The sequence below is a fragment of the Eptesicus fuscus genome, chromosome 19, assembly GCF_027574615.1.
Source record: "Eptesicus fuscus isolate TK198812 chromosome 19, DD_ASM_mEF_20220401, whole genome shotgun sequence".
NCBI classification, from domain to species: Eukaryota; Metazoa; Chordata; class Mammalia; order Chiroptera; family Vespertilionidae; genus Eptesicus; species Eptesicus fuscus.
In genome coordinates this window covers 10,975,828-10,989,642 of record NC_072491.1, presented here as the reverse complement: position 1 = coordinate 10,989,642, position 13,815 = coordinate 10,975,828, and the positions used below count along the sequence as shown (strand labels likewise).

The 13,815-nt window shown below is 34.4% G+C and overlaps 1 protein-coding gene across 4 annotated transcripts in view; it reads right to left on the bottom strand.

Annotated features, from left to right (window-relative positions):
- MTDH (metadherin) overlaps window positions 1-13,815 on the bottom strand; it is a 58,431-nt gene that overhangs the window by 22,035 nt on the left and 22,581 nt on the right. Inside the window, exons 3-8 of one of the 4 annotated variants that reach the window (XM_028156047.2) lie at window positions 11,640-11,724; window positions 10,690-10,866; window positions 9,224-9,289; window positions 7,300-7,536; window positions 4,811-4,900; window positions 2,130-2,228 (exon numbers count right to left, since the gene is read on the bottom strand). In XM_028156047.2, the coding sequence (XP_028011848.1) occupies window positions 2,130-2,228; window positions 4,811-4,900; window positions 7,300-7,536; window positions 9,224-9,289; window positions 10,690-10,866; window positions 11,640-11,724 (754 nt within the window). The remainder of the gene's footprint in view (window positions 1-2,129; window positions 2,229-4,810; window positions 4,901-7,299; window positions 7,537-9,223; window positions 9,290-10,689; window positions 10,867-11,639; window positions 11,725-13,815) is intronic. The other 3 variants (XM_054708680.1, XM_008148519.3, XM_028156054.2) reach the window with 3 other exon arrangements.

Below are 13,815 nucleotides of genomic sequence, written 5' to 3'. Positions count from 1 at the left end.
ACACAGGCATGTGACCTCTTGGCTTATGGGTTGACACTCAACCACTGACCCACACCAGATGGCAGAGTCAATAAATTAATCATATTACACTGTTAAATGTAAAGCTAGTGTATGTGTATGTGTGTACACACTTTGTAGATTAGTAATCTCAAATATTAAATCATGCCCTCTACAAATTTAGAATAAGTAAATTCACCGAGTACCAAATTAGCCACATTAAAGATGACAACACACAAAATAAAATTCACATAGGAAATGAGGTTGAAGAGAAACTTTGGACTTAAAAGACTACCAATACAGCATAACAAGTTTGAGAAATATGGTATTCCTGATACTACTTTAAGTAGAGTCATGTGCATACATTTTTCAGTCTTATTTTAGCAGCCAATCATATTTTTCGTATTACAAGGATTGTTAAAGAGACGAAAGAGGAGCTGTTTTATTCAAGTTGAGAAGTCTAGAATCTGGTTTGCTCAGTTTTCCTCAGCCTCATACCACAGCTGCCCAAGACATCTCCACCTCACTCCTGCTATTTTCTTACAATCACTCTATTGTTCTTTAATCACTCCTCAATTCTATTGGGCATAAACTTGATCATTCTTCCCAAAGTTTTTTTTTGCTCCATTTTACAACTCAATTAATCTAGATTCCAAGATAAGTGACAAGAAAATGTCCAAGCCGTACTACATTTTAAAATCAGGACTAGAACTAGGATACATGTTCTAAACCAGAAACTCCAACCCCCAGCTTCCTAATTTAGCCAGCAATTCAAGGCTTTGCACAATATGGTCCTCCCTAATCTACCTTTTCAAATTCATCTCCCTTAATCTGTAAGAACTGTGTTTCCATTAATCTATATAGAGATTAATCAGTGTACACACTAATCCTTGTGCTGTGTTTCGAGCTTACCTTCACGATTACAATCATCACCAAGGCTGTACCATGTAGTGGTTAAAAGCATGAACTCTGGAACTAGACTACGAAAGTTTGATATCATCTTCTCCACTTAACTTGAGCTGTGTGGCCAGGGGAAGTTAGATAAATTTTCTTTGCCTCAGTTTCTTAATATGGTAAGTATGGAAAAAAACACACACCTACTTCATGGAATTGTTATAAGCATTAAATTAACAGTATTTACAAGACTTAGAGCAGTGCCTGGCCAATGTGGGTCAGTGGTTGAGCATCAGCCCATGAATCAGGAGGTCCTGGGTTCGATTCCTAGTCAGGGCACATCCCCAGGTTGCGGGCTTGATCCCTAGTAGGGGACATGTAGGAGGAAGCCAATCAATAATTCTCTTTTTTTTCTTTAAATATGTTTTTATTGATTTCAGAGAGGAAGAAAGAAGGTGAGAGAGATAGAAACATCAATGATGAGAACCATTATCAGTTGCCTCCTCCACGCCCCCTACTGGGGGTTGAGCCCACAACCCGGGCATGTGTCCTTGACCAGAATCGAATTCAGGACCCTTCAGTCTGCAGGCCGACGCTCTATCCACTGAGCCAAACTGGGTAGGGCCAAAACATATTCTTTTAAAAAAATTTTAGTCAAGGCAAAAATGGTAGGAAATTCCAAAAATAATGTGCTGTAAAAATTCTGAGAAAGGAGTAAATTCTGAGGTTTGGAGTTAAAAAAAAAATCCAATTTTAAAAAAAAGATAGTATGAGCTTTCTAACATAAAAAACATTATGTTTTTCCCTTCCTCTTTTTTTTTTTTTTAAAATAACTCTTGCCTTTAACCTTCTTATGCTTCTATTAGAAATTAGGCTAAACAAATGGTTTTCTACCAATAAAAAAACTTGCACGCCTCACAAATTCAAAGCCATTCTGATATATTTTAGAACATTCACTTAAAACAAAAATTGTAAAACTAGAGCAAATATAAGACAATTTCATGTTTAAATATCATCTCAATCATAAAAAATGAATTTAGTTTTAATTCTATAGGTATTCAATAATTAGTTTACAAGTAATACATTTGGTATTAGATTATATTACTATGACCTAAAAGGTTAGAAAGTAGGATTAAAATTAAAATATAAAGCATGAATTCAGGAAGCTAGAAATTCTGAAAAAGAAACAAAAATAAACAGAAAAACCCCCCAAACTGATAATTTTTAAAAGGACATACTTAACCCAGACCATTCATCATCGATATAGGGCTGATTACGGCTAACATCCCACTGATAATCAGAAGTGGTAGACTGAGAAACTGGCTCAGCAGTAGATCCTTAAATGAAAACGAATGCAATAAAATTAAAAATGGAATTTTCTAATGATGTTTCATAACAATTCTATACTTTGCATATGGAGACTTAATTTTTTTAAAAATTTCTCCTAAAAGAAAAAACTCAGACATTATAAGAGTTAAGATAAAGGAAAAGTAGAATAAAGGGTAATTTTAGATTACACATGATAATCATTTGATCCAATTCACTAATAATATATTTTTCCTTAGTACCAATCCATTAGATTTTGTCTTTTATAATATAATTCTTCAAACTAGTTATCTATATATTTCAAAAAGTCAAAAAAGTTTTATTGGGGGCACGGGTACAGGATGGAGGGGGTCAATGGGGAAATCTGTAATACTTTCAACAATAAAGATAAATTAAAAAAAAGTTTTCTCTCTCTTCTTAATTAAAAATGATAAAGCACAAAAGAAATCCTGGATGTTTCAGGGTAGCCTATATCCTTAGAACCCTGAAGGAGAGAACTTGAAAATGTCTGAGTTTGCTAGAACCTTTGGCCTAAGGAAATTTAAAGAAGAGAGAGATGATTATTCTAGAGAGTTAAGGCAGTGAGAAGCCAAAGAAATAAGAGAGTTATGCTGGTGATTTAGAGAACAAGTTAAATTCAGGTGCATTTAATGAAAAGAGAATACAGTTGACCCTTGAATGATATGAGTTTGAATGGCGTGGGTCCACTTACTCACAATTTTTTTTCAGTAAAATTTTTGTAAATACTTTCTGATTTTTACAACAGTTTTCTATTCTCTAGCTTACTTTTTATTGTAAGACTACAATATATAATATATATAAAACATACAAAATACGTGTTAACACACTGTTTATGTTTTCAGTAAGTCTTCCGGTAAACAGTTGCCTATCAGTAGTCAAGTTTTGGGGGAGTCAAGTTACATATGTATTTTCAACTGTGCAGGGGTGTGTGTGGAGGGGTGTCAATGTTCCTAAGTCCTGCATTGTTCAAGGGTCAGCTATATTCTAAGTGTTTTCTGTTTTTACTTTTCTTTTTTTGGGTGGGTGGAGAAGAAGTGTGTGGGGGTGTCATATAGTCCTTTAGGAATCTGATAACAGCTGTGGTAGACTACTGTCCAGAACTTACACAAAATATTGCATATAGTTTTAGGGACATATAAATTCATGGTACCAGGTCAAAACACCCTGCTCTACAGCCATAAATTCATTTCAGAATACAAATGTTCTTCATCCAGGATATATATACCCCAGGCCTTCTGAATAAGAATCTCTGTATGTATCAGAATCCTTAGGTGACTCTGATATTCACTTTGGATTCAGAGCCACTGATATAAAGAATTGGTTAAGAAAAATACCTGTTAGTATAAAAGATACAATCGCTTCCTCTGATCAAAGTCTTTACTACCAAATTTTAGTAGCATTCCACTAATATAACTGCTTGATATACTCAAAATAGTTATATATTTTTACGTAAATTTTAAGAGAGTAACACTATAAAATTCATATATATAATTAGCACATGTACTGCTTAGAGGTGCTATAGTAACACTGTTGCTATTTTTTTAGCAGCCCATGCTACTTTCTCTGAATATATGAAGGGACTAGCATCTATGTTGTACAAAGTCACCAAATGAAGGAAGCAATTAACTTGTACCTCTGGAAATAAAATGTATTCTGAGACCAAGAATTGGCAAACTATTACCCATAGTACAAATCCAGCCACCCCTTCTTTTGTATACCCTATGAGCTAAGAATAATATCAGATTTTTAGGTGGTTGGGGGAAAAAATCAAAAGAATAATATTTCAGAACCAGACACTCCTCTGTTTATGTATCATTTCTGGCTGCTTTCCTGTTATAATGATACAATTCAGTAGTTGCAACAGAGATAGTATGGCTCACAAAGCCTCAAACATTTACTATTGGGCTTTCTACAGAAAATGTTTGCTGACCCCTTTTCTAGACTAGTGACTCCAAATACTGTGGAATCACATAATTAGTTCACTGGGCCCATGAATTCCAACATCAATCAAGCATTACAAACTAAATATCTCCCATGTTTAAGTAATATTTGTTAGGTACTTATAGCTTCTATACGATTAATAAAAGGCATATCCATTTAAGTTATGCTGAATTTTTAGAAGTTTACTAGCAATAATATACTTTCTAATCAATATATACTCAAGTAGAGTGATTATGTGAGGGCCCATATAACCTGAAAAGCTTCACTATAAACTTACGATGAATAAGGGAAAATAGAAACAAAATGCCAAATTACAAGTATGGCAGGAGTACACTAGTAACAGCAGAGTATCTTGATCCTGAAAGGAAGGCCTTCCATTTGTACTTGTCTGTGTGCCAAAGCACTTCCAGTTATGTTAGGCCACAGAATCTTATGTCCACTGCAGAAAGGAACTCAGTCACTTGCAGATTAAGAACTTAGGTCTTTCTTCCCCTTTTATTAAGGCCTCTGTCAGTGATAGTATATATCTATTATTATATTGATAGCAATACTTGACACTATTTTTCAAATAGCATGAGCTAAATTAAACAGAAATTTTTTGTTAACTAAATGAAAGACTGTTTTCACATACCAGGAACAGCAGAGTTAAGTGTGAGAGATGCAAAAGAAGCAGAATTCTGTTCAGAGGTATTCATTCCCCTATCCACACTAGACCAAGCAGCTGTTAAAATAAAGAACGTCACTTGGAATCTTCGATTTGCAATGAAACTTGAAAGATTTGTACAGATTTAAAACTATGGTATATTGATATAACCTTGGTATATTGATTATATAACTATGGTATATTGATTATATAACCTTGGAAATTAGAACCACTTAATATAGCAATTGCTACTATTTAGTGAATGTTTATTATGTACTGGCTCTTTACACCAACCACTTTTAATCTTTAGGGCAAACTTGCTAGCAAAGTTTCAGAGTACTTAAGTAACTTGCTGACAGCTAGAAAACATCTGAGCCAAGACCTGAACTTAGGCTGATTTCCAAAGCCTATTATGCTCTTTCTACCATTGCAAACTACTTTATTATCTACCACAATTAAGCTATGACTTTGGGCCAGGCACTGAACTTTATTTATACTTGACATTCATTTATCAAATCCTCACAAGTACTTAAATATGAGGTTCATACAGGAGGTTAAATAAACTACCCTAATTTACATAAAAGCCAGTGGAAGAATAGGGATTCATACCAAATTGATTTATTTGAAGTAATCCATGCTTATTCCACTACACCATGCTATCTTCTCAACATTTCCAAGAGATTTCTTACTTCTATATGAATATTTTAAGGAGCATATACATCTATGATGTCAGACACTCCTGAGCAAACCTAATTTCACAGTTCTCTTTCAACAAAGGTCCTAATCCATTTACGCAGGAACTCTAATCTGCTGCTTAATTTCATCTGTAACAACATTAAGCAAATACCACCTAATTTATGTCCTAATTATGAAAATGCCACATAGCTTTTGTAAGTTGCAAATAGGTCACAGTTCTTAACATTACTTGATAAAACTTGACCATTGCTTGCTTTACAGCATAGACATTTATGCTTTCTTCACTGCTGAAATTAGCTGGGAATTTAGGGATTGTTTCTTCTTCCAAATTTTGGTATTCCTACAATTTTTGGATATTGTAGAGGGAGGAGGGGAGAGCAAGCTTAAGAACAGTATTAGTAAATGACCTACAGTTTGCTTCTTGGAGACATTAGTCAACATGAGTCTTTCTAAGCTTAAAAGTGATGGGAAAAGCAAATAACACAGGAAGAAGGGATTTCTTTCTACTTAAACTAAAAGGAATATACTAACAAAAATTATCTGGCAAGCACAACAGAAAAAAATATCTTTGATGCACAGAAATTACAACTTAATAAAAAACACCACTAAGAAGCAAAGAACATGAATAGAAATTCATGAAAGAAATAGACATGATCAAGAAAGTTGTGAAAATATGTAATACTTTTAACAATAAAGATTTAATAAAAAAAGTTGTGAAAAATATTCAGCCTCATTATTAATTTAAAAAAATTAACCAAAAACAATGTATGTTCTTTTTGCTTATCAATTAGGAAAGATTTTTAGAAATAAGAATACCCAACCTTAGTCAGCATATGACAAATGGCACTCATACTGGTACTGATATATAAATTAGAACTCTCTTAGAAAATACATTGATATATGTCATGAGCATTATAAACATTCATATTATTCCCTTTAATATCACTCCCAAGAATCTATCCTAAAGAAATAATCTCAAAACAAATATATTCAATGCAATGCTATATATAATGATTAAAAAAAATAGAAAAATTATTTCTCTAATAACGTGAAAGTATTTAGTAACTTATGCTATGCTTATACAATGTATTATAGGGCCATTATATAAAAATACTTACAAAATGGAAAATGTTTATGTAATAATGTTAAGTGGGAGGTGGGAACATAAAAATGCCTATCTGATTTGGATTATGTAAAAGAAAAATTGTACACGGGGGGAGGGGGCAGGGGGAGGCCATAAAATACACAAAAACACAGTGGTTGGCATTGGGTGGTGTAGTAACATTGAGTTTTTTCTTCTCTTTCTGCAGTTTTCCATATTAAACATGCATTTCTTTTCATAATACACCCACCCACCCCTGAAATTAAGTTGCTTTTAATTTGATGGCTCTCAACAGAAAAAAGCTCAACTACTGATCTTTGTCTTTAAAACCCAGGGGAAAAATTAGTTACAAAGAGGCATTAAACTATTGAAATTAATAAAAAAGACTGGCCACACATTACACTTATTACATCACTAAAAATATAATTATAACAGTTAGCTACATGGGTAATCAAAATGTGATAAAGTATGTGAAAGCACTAGTCAAGAGCAAATAATAAATGCTATTATTTATTTAGTTTGCTCCATAAGAAGGACCTGAGATGAGTTAATTATTGCTATTATTTCTGTATGGTATTACTAATTTTTATACTCATGGATCTTTTTTCATTCTTGGGAAATTCACAATGTACCAGATAAACAATTTTAAATGAATTAAAAAATTTCTAACATTTCTTACCAATGCCAGAAAAAATTGAACGGTCACTCCAACTCCTTCCCCAGTCTTTTCCATTCACATTAGCATCTCCGGTGTCTTGACCCCAAGCAGATGGCTCAGTTTTCCTCTTGCCTGCAGAAGCAGGTGAAACAGAATTCCACTTCTCCTCCCCTGCACTTATCTGTGAGGAGAGTTTTATAGACTTTTCATTCCAGCCTCCTCCATTTACAGTGAGGTTTTCATTCAATCCTGAAGAAACTTAAAGAAAGAAAATAAAGATTAAAAACTGGTACATGACTCTTTGTTAAAACTGGGATATTTTCAAATTTCTAGAATTGCTCAGTTTATATTTATCACTCATTATTTCCCTATACTGTCCTCTAAATAGCCTGAGCTTAAAAGAAAAAAATAAAGAATTTAAAAAGTGACATGACCAACATAAAATGACTTTTAATTTAAAAACTAAGGGGAAGTTTGGCCTTAATATATATTCACTAATGTTTTCAAAAGCAGAATGACTTGTTCAAAGGAAATGCAACAGAACAAAAAAGGAAAACAACAACATAGCCTGTATACTCAGAATACTTACCCACTAAAAATATAAAGACTTCGGCTTAGTTACAGGTTCTTTACTTAAATATTTGCATATATACCATGTATAAAGCAGTAATTCTAAAATCATTAAAATCAACTGAAAATTTTCTTTCCTTTTTTTTCATGCATGAAAGATGTTTACTGCAACATTGTTTATAATATTAGAAATGAAAAGTAACCTCACATTACATCCAGCCTGCTTCTAGACCTTTTTGTTATGTGAAAATTTTCTTAAAAGTAGACACTGGAGCCCTAACTGGTTTGGCTCAGTAAATAGAACGTCGGCCTGAGGACTGAAGAGTCCCAGGTTTGATTCCAGTCAAGGGCACATGCCCAGGTGGCAGCCGATCAATGACTTTCTTTCATCATTGATGCTTCTATTTCTACCTCTTTCTCCCTCTCCCTTCCTCTCTGAAATCAATAAAAATATATATATATTTTAAAAAGTAGACACTGGAGCCTCAGCCCAGACGAATTAAAATCAGAATCTCCAGATGTCAGTATGTATGTACATATATATTTGTATACAGTTACATGTGCTTATGTGTCTGTATGTATATATAAATGCACATAGGTAGGTGTAGGTGTAGGTGTGTGTGTGTGTGTGTGTGTGTGTGTGTGTGCGCGCGCGCATACAAGTCCATGTTCCTTTTTATATACATGATTGCTATTTTTCTAAGCTCCCTAGATGATTTTAATGTGTAGTCAGGACTCAGAACCATGGGAAAGAAGAAAGCTGACAAGTGTTAAGAACAGCCTAAAATGAGAAGGTGCCTTTTCATTTCTGAATTTAAGTTGTACTACAACACTTTAGTTTTGAAGTAAGGTATATCACCAATTTAATTCAATATTTATCATAAACAAGTAAATAAAGTATGTTTTCTATTTGTGAAGCACTGTATAATTTAGACTATACTTATTGTGAAATACCTGATGGTGTTAAGGAAGCAGTTTCAAAGGTTATAGGTATTAAGGATTTTTTCGTAATAAAGAGTAGAAAAGCCTTTATATGCCTATATTAAACACAAGTCCAAGAAAATCCTTCTTTTCTCCACTGGCTTAAATGAGGCAAGCAAGAATCAAAACTGCATATAAACTATTACTAAAAGAATGTTTTCACATATGGAGGAGAGGGGAAACAACTAGAGCATATCAAATACTATTAGAAGTGGGAGTGATTTTACTTTTTATCTATTTCCAAAATCTCTAGACTGTGATTATGTTACTTTAGTAATTAAAAACCATTAAGCCCCCTTTCCCTTTCTGTGTCATTCATGTGAGGAAAGAGACATGCCTGTAAAGTTTCTATTTTGATGGGCCTTCAATTTAAGTTACATGTAATTTCTCTCACCCTGATGTGTAGGATCTCCTTTTCCAGACTTAAAGTTGCTAACTTGAACATTTAGATGAGATTCACCTGGTTGAAATAGAAATAAAATTTATTTATTTAATACTAAATAGGCCACTATGCACATTAAGTTAGGAGTAACATACAAATCAATTTTATTGCTATTTATAATAAATTGTTCCTTTAAGCACTAAATTCTTTCACTGGAAAAGAGCCATTTTTACTCACAATGTAATTTCACATGTCCTTAAGGAATTTAGTTCTTTAGTTACCATATTCTGAGTCAATGAAGATGCCAACAAAGGACCTGGAATATTTCCCAAGTAAATAGAGCCTGCTCTTATATAATGGTTAATAATCAAGATTCTTTTAAGTAGGAACTAGAGAACTGGGCTCTGTAATTGAATTCAACTTTGCCACCTCATTTTGCTACCACAATACCAGCTGCCACTTCAACAATCCTGGAAGCAAGCACATCAACTAAAGAACTCTGTCAGTATTTGGGACCAGGACTTAGAAAATGTGGCACGAGGTGAGAATACATGTTTTAACAAACATACAATTTATCTGACACTAAAAAGCATAATGATCACAATGTATCACAAAACCAGCATGACACAGGATTGTGCTAGCAAGGAAAGCATGCATAAGACAATCGAAAAAGGGTGACCAACAGAAACACTAAAGTATGGCTAATATGTAACAGTGAAAATGAATAAGTAGATGTCATTTCTGTACCAAAGCAATAAATTCCACCAATTCATCAAGCAAAAATGTAAAAAGGGAACAAACGCAAGAAAGTGGTCTAGAGACAAATGCGGGGTGGGGAGGCAATTAATAAAAAGGTGAAGAAGGTAAGTCAATGCCTTAAAACAAGCTGAACGGTATAACTCTCCCGACTGATGTCTCCAGGGTAAAAATGATGGCAATGTAAAGAGCTACCAGGAAGTTATCACTATTAGATAATCTGAACATTGGAGATACTTGGGAAGAACCTCTGAAGTTCCGATCTAGCTTTATCAAACACCTACGGCATTCTCAAACGTTTGGGGTGGTGAGAAATCCAGATAGAACCTGCACTGCCAGAACATGCTTGTTTCATCTTGGAGTAAAAGCACCACATGCACAATGATGACAAATAATTGCATTTAACATATTGTCCACTATAAGAAATGGAGATGTAAGAGAGTTGGGGCAAAGCAATATACACGAGAAAAAAGAGATAACATCATTTTCTCATGTGACTCAAGGCAATTTTAATTTAATAGGCCATTCATTAAACAGTATAACTGTACCAGTGCTGCTATCAGATAAACCAAGATGTGGTCCACAATGCTCTCACAAAGAAGGGTCTACCAGCACAATGACGTAACTAGTTCAAAATAATAGATTTTGACGTAATGATATTTTGTACATTAGATTTAAAGGAGTTGGATTTGATGTATGACTCTTATGTTCCACTAATATACCTTTATTCTTCTTGGAACCAACAGGAAATGATGCAGTTGTAAGTTGCTCGGTGGTAACTGTGATGGTATTTTCTATCCCAGGGATAGTTGAATCCAATGAACCAGAATCAGTCTGTACCTTATCACGTTTACGTTGCTGTCGTTTTTCTCTGTGACTAATTTTAGTTTCCCAGGCTCCTGACACAGCCCCAGAAAAAAAAATGTTATTCAGTAAGGGGAAAACAAAAAGTTGTAGTGTTGTGTTGTGTTTTTTTTGTTTTTGTTTTTTGGGGGGAGAAAGGGGAATGGAGCAGTGCACACAAGATAGCATGATAAATTTAGATATTAAATATACTATTTAATAGGAGTGCTGATTATAACAATTTATCCTAAGATTTATTCTAATCTCAATATATTGTTTTAGGCAGCTAATTGCCATTATTTATTCTCATAATTTTTATCAAATCTATCTCCTGTGGCTTAGAAAAAAAAATGACGCAGAAGTCATCTTGTATATTTTTCTTTTGCTCAATAAAACTGATACGAGAGTGTTATACATAACTACTAATAAATGGGCTTACTAGGCGATAACAATAAATGCTCACTCGAAAAATTTGTGCACAGCCTTCTAGGGATAGTATATTTAAGAACAATGAGGGAAAACCTAAACTGTATTTCTAGAAAACAAAGACCAAACAAATGGCTTTTTAATTGCTCAAGATATTGAGTTAGACCTTAAGTTTCAAGGCAGTTCCTTTTAGGAAAAGCACTGTTAGATCCTTAAATAATTTAGATAAAAAAGTGTTTCCTAACAATGTCATAGATCTGTACATTAAGATCTATAGTTATTAAAAAGAAGAGCTAGATACAAGATTAAGAAAAACAAACGCAACTTTGATATAATGCACCTTGGTTAAAAAAAAAAAAAGATTAAATTTTTTTTTCTATAGTCCTTTCACTTGCTCAAGTACCTTCATCAACTTCCTTCCCATCATGGCGTGAACTGTTTTGCACTGCTTTAGCATCTGATTTTGATTTCTTCTTATTTTTCTTTGACTGAAAGTAAAATAAAATGTTACTTAATATTTCATGTTTTGAAAAGGTAGTAGTCAGTAAAATACATAATAAATGTATGATACTGGCAACCAAAAAAATTAATGTTTGATTAAAAAAATTAACATACTAAAATGGCAATAATACAAGGTTATCATTTATTGAGTAGTTACTAAATGCTAAGTACTTTACACTATTTTTTTTTTATTAAAAAAACTCAATGGAGAAGGTATCATTCCTATTTTAGAGATGAGAAAATGAAGACTTAGAGATGTTAAATATTAAAAAGGCTGTTCTGGGTCACATAGTTAGTAAATCGTAGAGTCAAATTTGGAAATGGGTCTATCTGGCTCCAAAGTCTGTGCCTGTAGACATTATGCTACCCTAATTTAAATAATAAATAAATAAAGTGCTATAATTTGGTGTTTTTAGAGCATTAAAATAAAAACCTATTACTAGTGTTCAGAAGAAAAATGATGTACCGACTAATGGGTTTGGATTTCATAAAGACTGTTGGCATACCCTATGTATAACAAATTGAGTCAATGGTACAAAGTAGGTAATATTTTGTCAGTTTAAAAGCAATGTGCAAATACCTAGAATTTGTATATACAGGGTGGGGCAAAAGTAGGTTTACAGTTGTTCATATGGAAAATCTTTCTATATAATCGAGGAATATGCAAATTAGCAGGGATGCCATAATGTCACGACCGAACAGCAGGGACCTGAGGCTGCATGGCGCCTGGCCAGAGTGAGGGACTTCAGGCCACGCCCCCCGCCCGGTGGGGCTTGACGGGGACCTCAGGCCGCGCCTCCCGCCCAGTGGGGCTTGACGGGGACCTCAGGCCACGGCCTCCCGCCCAGTGGGGCTTGACGGGGACCTCAGGCCGCGCCTCCCGCCCTGGCAGGACTTGACAGGGGACCTCAGGCCGCGCCTCCCGCCCAGGCACTGGGTTGGGGCACCTAAGGCTGCCCGAGTTCTCCACCGCCCCTCCCCCGCCAAAGACGGGCTTGACAGGGGTGGGGCCGGCAGGGTCTGGGTCTCCTTCGTTTTTTGAAGCGCTGTGGGTGGTGGGCGGGGACTTGACTCTAGGTTCCGAGGTGCGCCCCAGACTCTGACAAGAGGAAGGTTTTCATATACATTTTACTAATTTTCTTTCACCTCTGACACATCTATTATAGAGAAAGGGCAAATAGCAATATTAAAATATTTCCTCTAATTAATTCCCTTTTAATGTGCATGAATTTCATGCACCGGGCCACTGTAATACAATAATAAAGAATACAAGAAATGAACTGTGTTTTGTGTACTTACAACTGTAAACCTACTTTGCCCCAACCTGTAGTAGATGCTTAATAATTCAATTAAGAAAAAACACACAAGACATGGACATTTTGGAATGGCCTGCCAACTCCCTTCCGCTAATATTTTCTCATTTCAAAAGCTTGCTAATAAACTTCTAAAGCCACAATTTCTATATTTAGATTGTTTCCAAAAATTAATAGTCATAAGTGAAGTTATTTATACTTTGTATTCACTCATTTAACTATTTATTTAGATTAACTATGTGCGTATTGTTGCACACTATCTTAAAGTTAAGTTTATAACTAAAAAGAGATTGTTATCTTCATAAGTCTTTTTTAGGGTAAGCAGTAAACAGACTAAGGCAAGAAATGACAGCTAACTGCTTTTTCTACCAATAAACTACTTGCAAATATTCTCAAGTGACATGACCTCTTAAAGGTGATTAAAAATTATCTTTGATAATGGGAGCATATAAAAATTAAATTTTATTTACATTCCCCATAGTTCATTTGCATTTGTTTGTTTCATTGTATGTTATTATCATCATTAACATGTATCATGTATAATGCCCTGTTTTATCACATCTACCAAACCAGGTTCATATCCACTTTTTAAAAATTAAGAGATCATAAGTTGCATAACTACCATCATTATCCAATCCAGAACATTTTCATCATCTCAAAAAAGAAACATGACACCCATTAGCAGTCCCTCCCTGCCACCTTTCCCCCAGTGGCACCCACCATGAATCTTCTGACGGTCTCTGATACCCACTCTTAAGTAAAGAT